At 67.2% G+C, this 16,741-nt stretch overlaps 3 protein-coding genes across 13 annotated transcripts; 2 read left to right on the top strand and 1 right to left on the bottom strand.

Annotated features, from left to right (window-relative positions):
* Nucleotides 1-348: 348 nt before the first annotated feature.
* SHC1 (SHC adaptor protein 1) lies at nt 349-10,892 on the bottom strand. 11 transcript variants are annotated; one of them, XM_064475012.1, is made up of 14 exons: nt 10,779-10,866; nt 8,607-8,690; nt 4,690-4,851; nt 4,409-4,479; nt 4,055-4,118; nt 3,663-3,836; nt 3,165-3,218; nt 2,986-3,037; nt 2,675-2,801; nt 2,387-2,555; nt 2,129-2,189; nt 1,842-2,009; nt 1,490-1,773; nt 349-1,230 (listed from the first exon to the last, which is right to left on the bottom strand). In XM_064475012.1, the coding sequence occupies exons 2-14, from the start codon at nt 8,616-8,618 to the stop codon at nt 1,102-1,104; spliced, it is 1,527 nt and encodes a 508-aa protein (XP_064331082.1). In that variant the 5' UTR covers nt 8,619-8,690; nt 10,779-10,866; the 3' UTR covers nt 349-1,101. The 11 variants fall into 11 exon arrangements, with proteins under 11 accessions (XP_064331082.1, XP_064331086.1, XP_064331085.1 ...); XM_064475016.1 differs by having other exon boundaries at nt 3,663-3,782; nt 10,779-10,863; XM_064475015.1 differs by lacking the exons at nt 8,607-8,690; nt 10,779-10,866 and adding an exon at nt 10,872-10,892.
* Nucleotides 10,893-11,066: 174 nt separating this feature from the next.
* Nucleotides 11,067-12,050, top strand: CKS1B (CDC28 protein kinase regulatory subunit 1B). Its single transcript, XM_064475019.1, has 3 exons — nt 11,067-11,220; nt 11,584-11,711; nt 11,780-12,050. Exons 1-3 carry the CDS (start codon nt 11,162-11,164, stop codon nt 11,830-11,832), a joined length of 240 nt encoding a protein of 79 aa, XP_064331089.1. The 5' UTR covers nt 11,067-11,161; the 3' UTR covers nt 11,833-12,050.
* Nucleotides 12,051-12,305: 255 nt separating this feature from the next.
* FLAD1 (flavin adenine dinucleotide synthetase 1) lies at nt 12,306-15,475 on the top strand. Its single transcript, XM_064474902.1, has 7 exons — nt 12,306-12,611; nt 12,690-13,449; nt 13,937-14,084; nt 14,288-14,386; nt 14,477-14,666; nt 15,050-15,123; nt 15,205-15,475. The coding sequence occupies exons 1-7, from the start codon at nt 12,456-12,458 to the stop codon at nt 15,338-15,340; spliced, it is 1,563 nt and encodes a 520-aa protein (XP_064330972.1). The 5' UTR covers nt 12,306-12,455; the 3' UTR covers nt 15,341-15,475.
* Nucleotides 15,476-16,741: the final 1,266 nt, after the last annotated feature.

Genomic DNA, 16,741 nt, shown 5'->3' with positions numbered 1-16,741 from the left:
ACGCGGGGGGGGGGGGGGGGAGGGGGAAAGGACGTGTCGGGGCGGACCAAGTGCAGCGCAGAGGGGAGGCTGGGCGGGGCGGCGGGACGGACCACCGGCAGGGCTGGGGGGGTGACAGGACGGACCACGGGCAGGGCTCGTGGGAGGGGACGGGACGGACCACGGGCAGGGCTGTGGGGGAGGTCGGCGCGGGATGGACCACGGGCAGTGCCTGGGGGGGAACGGGACGGACCATCTGCGACGCCGCGGGGGGGAGAGGGGGCGCGAAGGACCCCGGTGCCCACCGAGGGACGCCGCCGGCGCCGGGCGCTCCCCCCGGTGCTCCCGCCCGTCACACCAGCCAGGACCTAGAGAAATACCAACTTTAATACCAACCGCCGGTTCCTTTGGTATAGCGGGGCCAGGGCGGGCCCGGGGCTGCGCTTTGGCTTGGGGGCGGGGGGGAGGGGGAAGAAACGCCGTGCATGCAAGGGGCGGGCTCCCGAGCCCCCCGGGGCTGCCGGAGCCGGCCGTGCCCAGCCGGGACCCCGGAGGGTGCGGGGAGCAGGGCACGTCCCGGGAGGGGGCACGGAGCGCGGAGGGGGGGGCTCTGCCCCAGCCCCCCACCCCGCAGCATTGCATAAGAGTGTGGGACCTGCAGGGTCAAGGCACAGAGTTAACACGTAAAGTGATCAGGTACAGTCGGTGCGGGGCCAGCTGGGCCTTGTGCTTGGGGCAGCGGAGCCCCCCGCAGCCCCCTCCGTGGCCCAGGGGAAGGGGGCAAGGCCAGGCCACCCCCAGCCCCGGGGGCACTCGGCTCTGCCAGCCCGAGTCCACGGCCGCACCGGCGAGAGCAGCTGGGGCACGGCCGGGTGATGGTGGGAGCTGAGCTGCTGTGCAAAGGCTGGAGCTGGGAGGAGGCGGGGGCTTTGGCAAGAACAGCCCCCTGCCCTGCAGGCAGCTCACGCCATGCTGCCCGCACCCCCTGTTACGGAGGGGGACAGGACCCGTTCCCAGCCAAGTCCATGCTCGGTCCCGGGCAGATCACCCAGCTGAGAGTCTGAGGGCTCCCTGGGGCAGGGAGCAGGGCCGGGGGGCTGCACACCAGGGCCCCCCAGGCGCTCACAGTCTCCTCTCCACCGGCTGCTGCAGGCACATCTCACTGCCGGCCGAGATGATGGGCAGGTGATTGTCCATGTGGTAGCTGATGAGGTGGCTGACACTCTCGAAGCGGTGGTCCTTCGTCCGCACCTGGGGGCCAGGGAAGGGGCACTTGGGAGCCTGCTGATGCCCACAGGAGGCCAAATCCACCAGCCTCCAGGGGCTGGGCACCAACCTGGGAGGAGCAGCCCTCCCCCCCACTCTGCCAGGCCCTCTCTGCCCCCAAAGCCAGCCCAGAGGCATCTCCCAAGGAGCAGCGGGCAAAGCCCAATGCTCCAGTGGCTCTCATAACCCTTAGGGCCCCCCAAGCCGTGCCAAGCTCCGTCCCTGGTACGTTATGTGGACTCACCACTCCCTCGGGATCGACGAGCAGCAGATGCTTGGGCTGCCCGCCCTGCAAGCCGGTCAGCACATACTGGCCCGGGGTGGTGGTGCTCTCCCGCACAAGGAAGTCTCCATTCACCTTCAGCAGCTTCTCGGCCTCCTTACGGTTCATCTTCCCGTGGTACCAAGGCTCCCGTCTCAGCTGCTCCTCCATGGAGGCCACCACCTGGGCAGGGGGCAGCCCCACAGGCACAGACGGGGGGACACGCAGGGCATCTTCAAAGGGCTCTGCAGAGAGAGAGGCGGGAGCTGCGGGACTGACCTTGCAGCCACCCACCCCCGGCCCAGGCACGGCCCGCAGCCGCTGTCCCACTCACTCATGTCAAAGAGGTCCCTCTGGGTGCTGCCGTTGGCTGTCACGGGGATGCCAGCAGCTGACGCCTGGCGCGCCTTGTCCATGTTCTGCACGTTGACGTAAGACGGGTCATCGAACAGGTCTGTGCGGCCAGATGTGCCCACGGGAGCTGGGTATTTCTCTCTCCCTCCTGCCAAGAGCACTGTGGTCAGCTGGGCTCCAGCCTGCCTCTGCCCCAGCACCAGTGCTCGCTGTCGGAGCACTTGGGGTCCAGGAAGGCAGACGGGGCGGCCACATCCAACATGTTACCTTGGGCAGGAACGTGCTGCTTCCGGGGGTCGTAGTCCCCACCGGACGTTTGGCCGACAGGCTGCAGGGAGAGGCAGGTGGTGAGCCCCGCTCTGCTCCCCATCCCTTCCCACTCCCCACACCCTGGGCTTCTAGAGGTGCCGGGGAGACACATGCCACAGCTCTTGCGGTGGAATAACCCTGAGCGAAGAGCCCACGTCCCAGTCGGGGTCCCTTGCAATGTAGAGCCTCCCCATGAGGCCATGCCCAGAGCCTTACCAGTGTGGCCCCCAAGTGATTGGGGGTCTGAGCAGCCCCGTCCCGCAGCCGCATGTCCACTACGCCCCCAATGGGAGGCTCCTTGCCAGGGAAGTCGTTGTAGTACTGATGATCAGGGGCCGGTTCCTCCTCTTCCTCATCCCAGGCAGAGCCATCAAACCCTGCCATCCTGGGAGGGCATGGCACAGATGAGCAGCTGACAGCAGCCAGGGCTGCGCCCCCTCTCCAAAACCAATCAATCTCGGACACTCTCCCACCTTCCTCTTTCCCACACAGCCCTGCCCTTACCTGTCGTGGGGTGTCACCAGCTTTGGGGGGTTCTTCAAGTACTGCTTGAACCGTAGCTCGAAGGCCTGTCCAATGGTGCTGATCACATCCTGCGCCAAGCCCTCAGGGCACTCCAGGATATGGCAGGCTGGGGAAGGAATGGTGGGGTGGGAACATGGAACCCCAATGTTGGAGTTCTCCACCCCTCAAGTCTGCCCTGTGCACCCCAGAGCTTCCTTATGGGGGACCCAGTCCTTCCTCACCCACTGAGCTCCACCTAAACATCCACAAAACCAGGCTCTGGCATATAGGACCCTCAGGGGCAGCCTCACCTCTCTGATTGACGGGGTCTTTGGCAACATAGGCAACATACTCGGCTGTGTCCTGTGGGCAAGACACCAGTGGTGAGACGGGGCTGCCGGGGAGCACGAGACTCTGGGCAGAGGGCAGGAGAAGCACCGATCCCTAGCACGAGGCAGGGCACACGCGGATGGGCACCCTGTGTACTCACCGGGTCTCCCCCAGAAGCGAAGGATATGGACTGCATGTGGTGGTTGGCAATGATCTGCAAGGCAGAGTTTGTTGGATGCAGCCAGGAGCTCCTTGGCACCCAGCCGGAGGCAGCACCTCCTGCCTGCCTCACTCCTCCCGGGGTTGGCCCAGTACAGGGGCTGGCAAGCCTCCGGAGCCCTGGTAGTGAGCCACGGATCACTGGGAAAAGGGCTGGGACACCACCAGGGCCACCAAGAGTGGGGTCTAAACCAGGAGACCTGGTCCCTGGCCAGGGGACTGGGGGAGGTCTCAGTCTCCAGGACAGATCCTGCAAAGCATGCAGGCTATGACTCCGACCTCTTCACCCCCACAGACCAGGGGAAGGTGGGCACTCAGCAGGTCACACAGCCCACCCAGACACCCTTTGGGGAGGCTGGGGACAGCCCCTAACCCAGGAGGGCCTGGGGTGGGGGACACAAGGATTCCCGTTCTCCTAAAGCCAGTCACCCACTCTCACCTGCTTGCAATCAGAAGCCATGAGGTTGAGGCTGCTGGTGGAGATGGTAAGGGTGATGGGCATGCCGGCAAACTTCAGGTTGCTCTTGCCCAGGATGGAGTTCAGGGAGCGGCCGCAGGGCTGGGGGCAAATGGGAGCATGGTGAAGGGTCTCTCCAGGCCAGACACAGCCTGGCTGTGGGAAACAGGGCACATCCCGCCACCCTCCACAGTAGAAACAGGCACCTCCTCCCACTGCTCCTGCTGAGCTCCGCTGGCCCAAGCTCTGGTCACAGATCAGAGCCCCAGGCCGCCCAGCCTCGGCACAGCCAGTTCGGCTGGGATCCAGCCCTTGGCCCCGTGCCCAGACAGTCAAGCATGCTCCCCCCCGGCAGCTCCCCAGCCCGGTCTCACCTTTCTCCTCCGCACGGCTCCCTTGGCACCGGGCACGGCCTCGCACACCAGCCCAATGGCCTCCCTGCAGGGAGCACAGCAGGATGTCGGTCCCCCCCAGTGCCTGCCCTCCCCATTCCCTCATGAACCCCCAACCATGGGGCCAAGGATGCAGGGACCAGTGCAGAAGGGATGGGGTGACACATGGAAAACCCTCAGGGAGCACTGGCCGGGGCTCTTCAAGCGGGGGACATATTTGATGGGTCTGCCAGCAGCCTGGCCCCCACTGAAAGCCCCACACGCCACCAGGGGCTTGCACACGGCTTGGACCCACCCCCTCAAAAGCAGCAGCCCCTGGGGAGAGGCAGAGCTCACCTGGTGACCTGTGTCCTGGTGTTGAAATCCAAAGCCCTCATGGACTGGAGGACTTCCACGCAGCCCATGTACTGGGGGAGAGAGCAGGGTCAGCCTGACCAGCCCTGGGGTTTGCTCCACATGCAGCCGGGGAAGGGGCTGGGGAACTGAGCCCCCTGGCTCCACAGTGGTGACCTCCCCGGGAATCCCACTGCCCACCTGCCGCCCACAAGGAGCATGACAAGAGGTCCCCAAATGTCCGCCATCACCCTTCCCAGGCTGCCCCAGTCCCCAGCACTCACCCGGACATGGTAGGAGACCCCAGGGCCCATGACCTTGTCATCTGGGTGCAGCCAGCCACGGGTGGGCTTATTGACGAAGCTGCCGTGGCGGGTCCATTCGTCACCCCCCAGTTGGCCGCCTTCCACCCGCGTCTTCTTCCCGCAGCTCAGCTTGTTCATATCCTGGGAACAGACAGCGACAGGTCCCGCTGAGTCGGGGCTGGCGGCCCCTCCTGGTCCCAGTGCAAGCGTCCCAGCAGGGCTGGGCTCCCCCAGGCTGCCGCCGGCCAAGGAGCCCCGCAGGCTGAGCAGGTTGGCGGGGTTTGAGAGCTTCAGGTTGGCCATTTTGGGGAAGAAGGAGCAGAGGGTGGTGGGGCTGTCCTCCGACTCGGGTGAGAGCTCCCCAAGAGATGCCACGGGGCCGAGTGAGGAGGAGGACAGGGAGCCAGGCAGAGACCGCGTGCCTGCGAGGGACTCCACCGGGGAGGCCGGGACCCCCAGGCCCCCCACCGCCTCCTCCAGAGAGGAGACAGACTCATTCCGCAGGTGGCTGTATTTGCTCTTCTGCAGGAGATCCATGCCGGAGAGAGATGAGAAGGGCCAGGGCCGGCCCGGCCCGGGCAGCAGCAGGGTGGAGGCAGCCGGCCAGGTCTCACGGGGGCCCCATGGAGAGTCCGAGCGCCTGCAGCCACCAGGAAGCCACCCCCAAGCAGAAGCCTCGGCTGAGCTCTGCCCCAGGCTCACGCCAGTCCGGCATGGCTGGCTGGGAAAGCTGGCCCTGGGACGCCAGGCAGCGGGTCCAGGGGCTGCCCGGCTCCGTGCTGTTGCAGCCGATCGATCGCGATTGGCGTCAGCAAGGATGTGCAGATCCGGCTAGATGAAGAGCGACCCCCCGCTCCCACAGCGCCAGGGAGGAAACGGGGCCGCGGCAACGCCCCAGGGAGCCACCAGCTCGGGGAGGAGGGCTCAGCACACTTGGCCCCCAGTCCGGAGGCCCTTGAGCCCCATGGCCCCGCACTACTCCTGCACCAAGCTGGCACCAAATCCCACTGTCTTCAGCCGGGGCTGGATCTGGGCCCCTCTGCCCTGCTACCAGGTCCAGCAGGGCTGCCCTCCACCCCAGCCGGCTCGCTCCAGCCCCTGCGCTGCCCCGCCGCTGCCAGCCGCTAAGAGGAAATCAAGAGCATGAATATTTAAAGCCCGGAGACAAGGCAGCCACAGAGCGCATCCAAGCCCAGCCCAGCCCCGTTCCGAGCACTGTCCAGGAGCGAACAAGGTCCTTCTGTGGCGGCCAGTGCTACGCAACCCACGTGCCAGTGGCGGGCAGCTGCCGTTGGCTCTCCGGGCTCTGCTGGGGGAAGCAACGCCCGAAGCCGGGGGGGGGGCCGCGATGCTGAGATGCCGCCGGTGCTCGCAGCCGCCTGGGATTCAGGGACATCCAGTCCTTCCAGAGCGTGGCTCCGGGCACGGATCTCACCCAGAGGGCTGGTGGAAGAGGAGGATGCCAGGAGCAGGATACAGGTGGGCTGTCCGCCGGGCAAGGCAGGGCTCAATGTGGGCCCCCGGCTGCAGCAGGGAGCCGGCAGGAGATGTGGCTGCTGCTAATTGCTGCTGCTGCTTCCCGCATCCTGGCCGGTACTGAGCGGTGGCTCCTCCCGGGAGAGGAGAAGGGGCTGCCGCTAATCGGAAGGGCCGTGCTGACTCACGGGCGGCGGGGCAGGCTCTGCCCGCGGCAGGGTCTGCGTGCGGGCTGGGGCGCAGCGCAGGAGGGGCTCCCGGCGAGGGGTGGGGACCCAGCGCCTATCTGGAGCAGAAAAATCAAGGTCACAGGCGGAGCTAGCGGGAGCGGGTGGTGAGAGCATGCTGGGGGGCAAGCCTCGTCCCCTTCTACTGTGCGGAACTGGACAAAAACCCCCCATATGGGTGGGGGGTGTCAGGGGTGGGACCTTGAGCCAGCCTGACTGCACTGCCCGCACCCACGGCGCTCTCCATGGCCTCATCTGCACCAACCTCCCCAGGAGGGCAAGAGCTCTCTCCGCTTCCACCTCGCATGGGGCTACAGCAAGGATTTCAGGCAGCCCTGTGGCACCCAACCCCCCTGACCCGCCATGGCCCAGGGCCTTCCCAGGCACTGGGCCCTCCGCAAAATCAGCCACTGAGCCAAAACCAGGTAGATCCAACCCAAGGGAAGGGCTCTCCCTGCTTGGACTCACCACGGGCACTGCTCAGCACTGGCAGCTGCCTGCCCCACTTCCCGAACGCTGGCACGGTGCCACGGGGACGGGGAAATGGAAGCCAGGACGGAGCTGGAAATAGCCTCCTGCGCAACACGAGGGGCTACGGCTCACAGCGGCGGGTCCGTCACCCGCCTCCTCCCAGCGACGGAGCATTGCCACAGCCACGCATGCCGCCTCCGCGAGCGCCAGCCCCCACCTCAGCCACCGGTGGCGGTGGTCCCACGGGCGCAGAGAGCCCACGCCAGCCGTCCCGTGAAGCGCTCGTCCCCGCCGGGGGCCCCCCGGCCGCTTGGCGCTGTGACCTTCCCGTGGCCGGCAGCACCACTGCTCTAAAGAAAAGCAGGAAGCCCGGGGCCAGGGAGCCAGGAAGCCGCCAGCCCCACGAGGGGCCAGCCACAGACCCCAGCTGCCGGGGGGAGCCGAGCTGGGCGGTGTCACATGGGCGTGGGGCAGCGGGGTTTGCCCACAAGGTCCCGGTTGCTGGCGGATGTGGGTCTTGGGCCCTCCAGCACGGGCTCCGTGAGACCCGACACATCCCCAGAGCCCTGCTAGGGTAAGGCCAGGAGGGAACTGCACAAGGACGGGGGGGTCTCCTCAGACCCTTCCCGCCACCCCAGGCCCTGGCTATCGCCCAGACAGGCGACAGGGCTCGGAACAGCCATCGCCAACATGCATCAAGGGGCTGGCGTGCCTCAGGAGCCACGGCCCCCTGCTAAGACAGGCCTCTGCTTTTATAAAATGGAATAATTTCTGATTTTATCAGAACCTGCTGAGGCCAGCCAGCCCACGCATCACCCTGCCAGCCTGCACCAGCTGGGGACATGATGTATCACTGCTCCCAGCCCTCGGAGACCAGAGGTGCCACAGCCCCCCCCCCGCCCCAGAGCTCACCCCAGGGCGTCAGAGACCCCTCCCCAGCAGGCTCAGACAGCAGAAGGCAAACTGAGAGGCATGCAGAGCCACAGAACAGCCCTGTCTGAACAGGCAGCTCTTGAGCCCCATCCAGCAGGCAGCAGCCCTTCCCCTTGCCAGACAGGCAGCGGAGGACAAGCAGAGCAGCCAGAACAACCGCCCCCGAGGAGCTCCCGGGACACATCCCGGCCCAGCTCCTCATGCCCTGGCAGCACGGAGAGGCGCCGGATACGCTCCGTGCGCGGGAGAGCAGAGGGACACGGGCTGCCTTCAGGCGCCTGAGGCTGGGACTTCACGCAGAGCCCGGGGCGAGGAAGAGAGGCAGAGAGGGGACGCTTGGGGCCCGGCTACCGAGCCAGCGCCCAACATCCTCCCAGGAAACACAAACTGGGAGCTGAGTCAGAGACCTGGAACAGGCCAGCGGTTTGGCAAGAAATTGCAGCGAGGAGCAGGCAGCCGCGCACCAGCTGCTGCCACACGTACACACCTCGCCCGGGGCAGGAGACCCCCTTGGTCCAACAGCAGCCACAGTGGAGCCATCCCCAAGCCTCTGGGGCAGGGAGGAAGCCAAGAAAACAACTCAAATCCAGCCAACAACTGTTTTTTTCCCTCCAAACATCACAACAATACCACAGATCACCTACGTGTTCCTGTGCACAACTTTGCTGCCGCTCAGACGAGAGGCTGGGAGACGCCAACCTGGGGAGGAGGCTGAGGCCCTGCCAGCGGGGAGAGAGGGGAGGCAGGATCCACCACCGAAGCCACCTAGCCCTCCACCGAAGTCCTTACCACATAGTCCATCGCCGGCGGAGGGCAGGGCAGGCCCTGGGCAGGGAACAGAACCACACAGCCCCTCTCGTCTGGCACTCTGACCTGCGGTTCAGGGACAAACAGGGAGTTAGCCAGCCCTGTCCCAGACCGCCGAGGCGGTGGCCCTGGTGCCAAGAGGCAAACCCTTCTCCTCCTCACTGACCGCAGGCATACAGGGCCATAGCAGCCGCGCAACGTGCTGCCGACACACTGGGTCAAAGTGCCAGGGAAGCCTCCTGCTTCCCATCCAAGGGAGGACAGAGCTGGTATGTGCCAGGGCAGGAGCATGAGGCCAAGCCCGGCTCTGCTCAGACCTTGCCCACACCAGCAAGCAGTGTCGGGGCCCAAGAGTCACCATGTGACCCAAGTCAAGCATCGGAGCTGATCCCTGCCCAGCCCCAAAACCAGCAGCCTGAGGGCCACACGCAAGGGGTGAGAGCGGAGGCAGCCCAGAGGGCAGAGCTGCTCCCTCCTGTGTACTTGCCACCTCCTCACAGCTGGCACCCCGCTGCAAAGGTACGTGCAGAGCCCCTGGGGCTGCGGCTGCCGCCTCCCCAGGGGAGCAGTGAAGAAGGGAACTGTGGAAAGAGGCTATGAGAGGGCAGCCAGGAGGGGCAGGAAGTGCTGCAAGGAGAAAACAAGTCAAGCAAAGCAGGAGCAGCTCCAAGGCCACTGACCTTCCCACTCCCACCACCCAGGCGGTGCAGTTGGGGCTGGGCTAGCCGAGCAGCGCACAGCAGCAAACATGATTTATTTCCTTACAGCTATCATACCCTTATCTGGGTCCTGCAAAGGCAGCACCGGAGCCCAGGCGGGCACTAACGCGATTAGCCTGGGAGGCAGCGAGATAAGGAGGGCTCTGCTTGGCAAGCGCAGCGGTGCAGATTGGCCTTGGGTACAACCCAGGAGCATTGTGCCAGGTCACTTGCTGCCGAGCAAAGGTGGTGACAAGGCCCTCTGGACGCCAGGGACCAAGGTTGGCAGCAGGGAAGGAGGATCGGGACCCCAATCCAGGGTGCTCAGCTTTGCTGAAGCCTCCTTGGAACTCCAGTTTTGTCCCCCCTGAGGAGGGGACACTGACCCGTGAGCTCCCGGGGGCACGGGCAACCCAGCCATGGTGCTCGCCCACCAAAGGGCTGTGGGTAGATCCTCAGGCCCCTCTCAGCTGAGAACAGATGGCGTCTTCAACCCCTCTGGAACAGGCTGAGGCCAAGGTGTTCCTGGGAAGCACCACTGAGAACTGCCCTTTGCCCACAGGCTTCCGCAGCACCAACCCCGCAGGCAGGGCCCAGGACACATTTCCTTGGCACCTGCGACCGGGGTCTCCCCAGGCCAGCGCAATGTGGGGGTGACCCCATCCAAGAGATTCAACTGGAGAAGCAGGGACAGCCTGCAACGGACGAACGCAACACACTGCTGGGGGGAAGATGAAGGCCTGCGAGGGGGGAGTATCTACCCCCGTCCACAGTAGCTGGGTCTGCTCTGGATACTCGCCCCTACCTTGCTCTGAGGCACGGAAGCAGAGGCAGGGCTGACAGCAGGCCAGCGGGATGGCGCATCCAGGCACCGTGGAGGCCGAGGATCCCCCCGAATGCTGCCGATGCCCCGTCCTTGCTGGGGGTCTCACCAGTCCGGGGGTTTTCCCCAGCCCCACAACAGCATCCCTCGAGCCGGCCTCCCTCCCCGTGCCACACCAGCACGCAACCCGAGCGCCCGGGACCGGGCGATGCAGGCCAGAGCCCAGCCAGCAGCCCTGGGCGTGCACAGCGGCCGCCAAGCCGGGGGCCCGGGGCACAGGCGTCACCCTGAGACCCGGGGGGGACCGAGCGGCTGCCGCCGGCCCCAGCCGGGCCGCCCCGGGGCCGAACCCTGACCCCTGCTCGGCACCCCCACGCAGAAGTGGCGGGCAAGGGCGGCCGGGCCCAGGGAGCAGCACCGGGCGCCGGGGGCGGCAGAACCGCCCGCCCACGCCGCCGAAGGCCGTGGCGGCGAGCGGTGCGGTGCGGGCCCGGCCCCCGCCCCGCGCGGGTTCCCCGGGGCACGGCCCAGCGCCGCGGGGCCTCACCCGGCCCAGGCGCCCCGCAGGCCGCCCCGCCCTCACCGCTGCCCGCGGGCGCGGCCCCCCCGCCCCGGGCCGGCCCGCGCGCTCACCGGGGCACCATGGGTCTCGCGCCGGTCTCCTCCGGTCCCGGCGGCCGCGGCGCCCGCACCGCCCGCCCTCCCCCCCGCCGCGCCGCCACTCACTTCCGGCCCACACCCTCCAGCGCGGCCTCAGCGCGCCCCCGTCACGTGACGAGCGGGCCACTAGCGGGCGGTGCCCGACCCGCGGGGAAGCGGCGCCGCGGCCCCGCCCCGCCGAGCGAGCGCCACCACTGGGCGCCCGGCCCGCCCCGTGCGCGCGGGTCGCCGTGCGGCGCGGACCAATGGGCGCGCGGGGCGGCGGCGTTTGAAAGCGCCGGCGGGGGCGGGGGCACCAACGGCTCGGCGGGGCGCTGAGGCGAGGGGCGGACCGGGGGCGGACCGGGCCCGCTGGCATGGCGCACAAGCAGATCTACTACTCGGACAAGTACGACGACGAGGAGTTTGAGTACCGGTGAGGTGGAGGAGGGGTGCCTAGTAACGGCTCTGTGGCGGGAAGGGGGTTGCCCTGGTAACGGATCCCGGGGGGGGGGAGGGGCGTCCCTGGAACGGCTGTTCGGTAGGAGCGGATTGTCCCGTTAACGGTTCCCTGTGAGGGGGGAGGGGTGTCCTGTGACGGTTCCCCGGTGGGGCGGGAGGGAAGCTATCTGGGTAACGGTTCCCGGGGGGGGGCCCTCACGGTTCCCCGGGAGGGAGACGGTTAACGGCTCGCTGAGGGGGGGGGGGGGGCAGGAGGGGAGTCACCCTGTAGCGGATCGCCGGTGAAGGGAGCGGGGTGGAGGGGTGGCCGGTAACGCTGAGGGGCGCGGGGGCGCAGGCACGTCATGCTGCCCAAGGACATCGCCAAGCTGGTGCCGAAGACCCACCTGCTGTCGGAGGCGGAGTGGCGGAACCTGGGGGTGCAGCAGAGCCAGGGCTGGGTCCACTACATGATCCACGAGCCAGGTGAGCCCCGCGGGGGGGCGGGCGGTGGCCGGGGGGGCCTGGCCTGACACCGCCCACCCCTTCCCCAGAGCCCCACATCCTGCTCTTCCGCCGGCCGCTACCCAAGAAGCCGGAGAAGTGAGGGGCCCGCGGCCTGCTGAAGCCCCCGGCCCGCCCGAGCTGAGACAGTGCCTTCCTCCTCCTCGGCGTTCCTGGGGGGCTTTGCCCTGTGCCGGCTGGCGCCCGTGACCCTTGGTGCAGTCTGGGCCCCGCCGCGGTGGCGCGGCCCCGGTACCGGGAGGCCCTTTCCGCCGCGAGGCCTGAGAGCGATCCGGGGCTTTAATAAATGGATGTTCGGGAGCTCGTGTCTGCCGTGCTGGGGGTGCGGGGGGTACCGGTGCCTCGGGGCACTCTGCCCAGGGGGTGGCTGGGCTTCCGCGGGGCAGCTTCCCCCTCGCCCCTCCCGGTGGTTTGGGAGGGTCTCCCGGCGCGTGGGGGGGGGGGTTCGGGGCTCCTGGGGCTTCTTGCGGGGGGGGGGGGGGGGGAGAAGATCATGGGGGGCTCCGGGGCGGGGGTGGGGAGGGATCGGGGGGGGGGGGGGGCGCACGTGCCGCCGCCCGCCGCGATGGGTCCGTCCCCGCGGGTCCTTCCCCACCACCCCGACCAATCCGTGCAGGCAGCGCCTCGTGACGGGCACGCTGCCCGGCCAATGAGAGCGCGGGGCGGTGTCGCGGCCTGTCCGAGCGCGCGCGGCCGGCCGGGCCCATGTGGGGGACGCTGCGAGGGGCGGGAGGGGCTCTGCGCGCCGCCGCCGCTCGCCCTACGGTGGCCTCTCGTCCCATGGCCGCCTCCAGCCCCACAGCGGCGCGGGGCCCCGCCGCCACCGCCGGTATCATCGTCATCGGCGACGAGATCCTCAAGGTGAGGCCGGGGGCGGGATCGCGGGGGGCGGGGGGGCAGGGGGGCCCCGCCGTCACGGGTGTCTGCGTCCCCCACCAGGGTCACACGCAAGACACGAATTCCTTCTTCATGTGCCGGCGGCTGCGCGACCTGGGCGTGAGGGTGGCCCGGATCTCGGTGGTGCCCGACGAGGTGGACGCCATCGCCAACGAGGTGGCCGCCTTCGCCGCCCGCTTCACCTACGTGCTGACCTCGGGGGGCATCGGCCCCACACACGACGACGTGACTTTCGAGGCCGTGGCCAAGGCCTTCGGGGAGAGGGTCACCCCCCACCCCGAGATGGTGGCCCTGGTGCAGAAGTTCTTCGGCAAGACGGACGGGCAGTGCCCCGAGATGAAGCTGGCTCGCATCCCAGAGTCCTCCCGCCTCAACTACAGCACGGACGGGCACACGGGCAGCACTTTCAAGTACCCGCTGGTCAGCGTGCGCAACGTCTACATCTTCCCCGGCATCCCGGCGCTGATGGAGCGCGCCCTGGACGGCCTCACCCATCTCTTCCGCAGCGAGCGGACCCGCTTCTATTCCCGTGCCATCTACGTGGCGGCTGATGAGATCCTCATCACGCCCGTGCTGGACCAGGCCAATGCCACCTTCCAGGGTTGCGTCAGCTTGGGTTCCTACCCCGACTGGGCCAACAACTACTACCGTGTGAAGCTGACGTTGGACTCCGAGTCGGAGCAGGACCTGGAGGAAGCGTACCGCTTCTTGATGGAGAAGCTGCCGCCGGGTGTTGCCGTGCCATTCGTGACGGACTGCGTCTCGCCAGCAGTCATGGAGGTTTATGGCCTGGCTGAGTCAGGTACAGGGAAGCGGTGCTGCAGCACAGCTCAGTGCTTCCACACTGCTCCTTGCACAGACCCTGCAGCCCGGCAGGGCCAGGGCAGTGGGAAGACTGGTGTGGGAGCAGGGCTTGCCTGTTCTGGTGTGCTGGAGGGCTTGAGGGTCGCTGAGGCTTCGCTGGCACCGCAGCTGCAATGGGTTTTGTCCCACCCAGGTGGAAGGGGCGATCCGTAACCCCAGTTAAGGCCAGCCAGTGCTGGTCTCTGAGAGCGCAGGGCGCATTAGGGGGAGCGGTGCTGCAATTCTCCTCTGTAGGCAGGATCCCTGTCCCAACCGTGGCACAGACCTCTGGGTTGCACAAGTGCTTGGCTGCAGGCTGCGGTGCCAGCGGAGGCTCCTTGGTGTGCTGGAGACAAGATGTGCCTGCAGGGAGAGGTGCTGCAGGCCCTGGGGCAGCGCCATGGCAGCGTGGCCCCGGGCGGGCACCGACCATCCCCTCCCAGCAGGCTCGGCCCTGGGGCAGAAGGTGGCAGCAGCACTGCGGACCATCGAGGAGGCTTTGGACCGGTACAGCCTGGCCCAGCTCTGCGTGGGCTTCAATGGGGGCAAGGACTGCACGGCCCTGCTGCACCTTGTCCATGCTGCTGTGGAGAGGTACCTGGCTGCAGGGCTCCACCAGCCTGGCCTGGGGCAGGGGTGAGGGGTTCCTGGGGGCCTTGGCCGGGGCTCCAGGGCTGTCCCCTGCCCTGCTCTGAGGGAACAAGTGGATTCCTGGGGCCCAGCTCACGGGGACTGGGCAGCTGCCCTACCTCTGGTTGCCATCTGCTGGAGGCCAGCTGTGACGGGTCTCTCCCCAGGCGGTACCCAGTGAGGCAGGAGAAGCTGCAGGTGCTCTACATCCGCATCGTGTCCCCCTTCCCTGAAATGGAGCAGTTCATCCAGGCAACCGTCCAGAGGTACAGGGCAGAGAGGGGTGGGCTGTCAGGCAGGGGGATGAGCAGCGTCTCCCACAGCCCAGCAGGCAGCTGCCTGTCCTCCCTGCACAGGTACAAGATCCAGCTCTGCACAGTGGAGGGCTCCATCCGGGAGGCCCTGGCCCACCTGAAGGAGCAGCAGCCGCAGCTGGAGGCCGTCCTGATGGGGACGCGGCGGACGGACCCCTACTCGCGCACCCTGATGCCCATGTGTGTGACAGACCCCAGCTGGCCCCAGTACATGCGGGTGAACCCTTTGCTGGTACGTGGCCTCCACCTGCTCTGGGGACAGGGCTGTCCTGGCTCGGTGGGGGAGCAAGCTTGGTGGGTTAAAGTGCTGGGGCTGGAAGCTGGCACTAATCTACCCCATCCCAGAGGGTTTCCCTCCCAATTCTCCCTCTCCCTAGAGCATCTCTTGCCCTCTTGTGTGGCCATGGGTGCCCCTTGCTGCAGCCAAGCTGCCTGGTGCTGTCGTTCCTGCTTGCCAGGGGGCTTTGTCTGTGGGGAGGAGCTGGGAGGGACGGGTGATCTGAGGAACCAGCTGGCTCTCCTGTGTGCTCTTGGGGGAGGTCTGGCTGGCTTCCCTGGGGACGAGGGGACAGCCCACCTGCCTCTGCGGCAATCTCTGCCCAATTCCGCTTGCAGGACTGGACCTATCGGGACATCTGGGAGTTTCTACGCAAGCTCTTTGTCCCCTACTGCATCCTCTACGACAAGGGGTGAGTGTCTGGTGCTGCCCTCTCTACCTGCACAGCCGATGCCCCTGGGTGCAGAGTTGCAGCCGCCTTCTCCCTCTGCAGCTACACCTCCCTGGGGAGTATGGCCAACACGCTGAAGAACCCTGCGCTGTGCTACACCGATGCCCAGGGCCGAGAGCGCTACCGGCCTGCCTATGAGCTGGAAAATGAGGAAGACGAGCGCACCTCCCGCCAGTGAAAGCCTGCAGGCCGCGTTCAGGGAGGCTCTGCTGGGACGCTGCCAGTGGCCGGCTCCCCTGCAGACATCCCTGGCGCTGCTGGGGATGACACGGAATGCCTGCCAGCACTGAATAAACCTGCTGTGTTCAGTCTGCGGTCTGCATCGCGCTCGCGTTTGGCTGTATCGGTCCCTTTGGGGCCTGTGGGGCTCTGGCAGGAGGCGGGACAGGGGGTGAGGCCAGCTCTGCCCAAACAAAAGGGTCCCCAGGCAGTGCCCCCTCCCCGCACCCGCTATTGTGGAGGCTTCTGAAGCGCAGAGAATGGAGCAGGTTCCAGCGCTTGCCAGGGACCCGCGTGTCAGCGCGGCTGCCTCCCTGCGTCAGAACCTGCTGATCTCTTGTCGGCCATGTGCCTCCTCCGGACCATGGTAGCCCGTCCACTGGGCGCTCCAAGGCGAGCGGTGCGGGCGGTGGCGCTGCCAGCACCCACCAAGGCCTCCCTGGGACGGCGCCTGGGCTCCTGGCTGCTGCGGCTGCTGCAGGACTTTGTCTACCTCCTGCTCTGCAGCTGGTGCATCTGTGAGCTGCTGGACTAGGGAATGGCCTGCCCTGATGCCACTGGACCCCCAGCACCCCCTGCCTGCCCCTGCTTGATGGGTGAGTGCCCTGCCCTTGGCTACTTGCTCAGCACAGTGCTTAGAGGGTGATGTGGCAATGGCCCGGTCCTGGTGCTTGGGGGGTGATGAGGTGACGGGCCCAGCTGTGGTGCTTGAGGGTGACAGGGGCCTGGCCATGGTCCTCCTGGGGGGGGATGGGGTGCAGCCGTGGTGCTGGTAAGGGGGTCCTCACCCACTGTGCCTCTCTCCCTTCCCTAGGACTGTTTGTTGCCCCGTGCTGATGGAGCTGATGGACCCGTGATGCCAGGACCTTGCTCCAGCCTACACCCCCCTCCCTGATCACAGACACCTCAATAAACCTGTGCAGTGTCTGACCAGCTGGGTGTGTTTTGGGGGTACTCTGGGGATGCATCTCCCCCCAAAACCTTCCAACCCTCACCCTGGGTAGGACCCAGACACTCCAGCCTGCACATTGCGTCTGCTTGTGTCCGAGGGTCCCCAGACCCCACGGGGCTGAGGGGCAGGAACAGGGGGCTATGGCTCTGCCTGTCCCTCCACCAGGTTTATCCCTCCATGTGATTCAGCCCCTTGTTTAAAGAGTCTCCACTTGTCCCCACTCCAGGCCGTTTCCTACCCCGGCTGGCATCAGTGCTGCCAAGAGCTGGTGGGAGGAGGCCAGAGCAAAATGTCCCCAAAGAGCCCAGCCTGGCTGGAGCTGTGGCAAAGGTCAGGGCTGGTGGGATGCGTGGGGCACCAGGGCCCTGCCGCGTGGCTGGCTGTGGGTCCCCCGGCGGGCTGAGACCG

This window comes from Phalacrocorax carbo, chromosome 28 (genome assembly GCF_963921805.1).
Source record: "Phalacrocorax carbo chromosome 28, bPhaCar2.1, whole genome shotgun sequence".
Lineage (NCBI taxonomy): Eukaryota > Metazoa > Chordata > Aves > Suliformes > Phalacrocoracidae > Phalacrocorax > Phalacrocorax carbo.
The sequence above is the reverse complement of the archived record's forward strand: the minus strand, read 5'-3'. Positions and strand labels throughout refer to the sequence as shown.

Bases quoted from the DNA above. Each gene is read 5' to 3' on its own strand.
- SHC1 (XM_064475009.1), bottom strand. From the start codon at position 5,247: ATGGATCTCCTGCAGAAGAGCAAATACAGCCACCTGCGGAATGAGTCT. The intron at 4,119-4,408 runs GTGAGCTCTGCC...TGCTCCCTGCAG, and splicing joins ACCAGGACACAGGTCACCAG to GGAGGCCATTGGGCTGGTGT. The intron at 2,190-2,386 runs GTAAGGCTCTGG...CTCTCCCTGCAG, and splicing joins ATCACTTGGGGGCCACACTG to CCTGTCGGCCAAACGTCCGG.
- CKS1B (XM_064475019.1), top strand. From the start codon at position 11,162: ATGGCGCACAAGCAGATCTACTACTCGGACAAGTACGACGACGAGGAG. The intron at 11,221-11,583 runs GTGAGGTGGAGG...GCGGGGGCGCAG, and splicing joins GACGAGGAGTTTGAGTACCG to GCACGTCATGCTGCCCAAGG. The intron at 11,712-11,779 runs GTGAGCCCCGCG...CCCCTTCCCCAG, and splicing joins CTACATGATCCACGAGCCAG to AGCCCCACATCCTGCTCTTC.
- FLAD1 (XM_064474902.1), top strand. From the start codon at position 12,456: ATGTGGGGGACGCTGCGAGGGGCGGGAGGGGCTCTGCGCGCCGCCGCC. The intron at 12,612-12,689 runs GTGAGGCCGGGG...GTCCCCCACCAG, and splicing joins TCGGCGACGAGATCCTCAAG to GGTCACACGCAAGACACGAA. The intron at 14,667-15,049 runs GTACGTGGCCTC...TTCCGCTTGCAG, and splicing joins TGCGGGTGAACCCTTTGCTG to GACTGGACCTATCGGGACAT.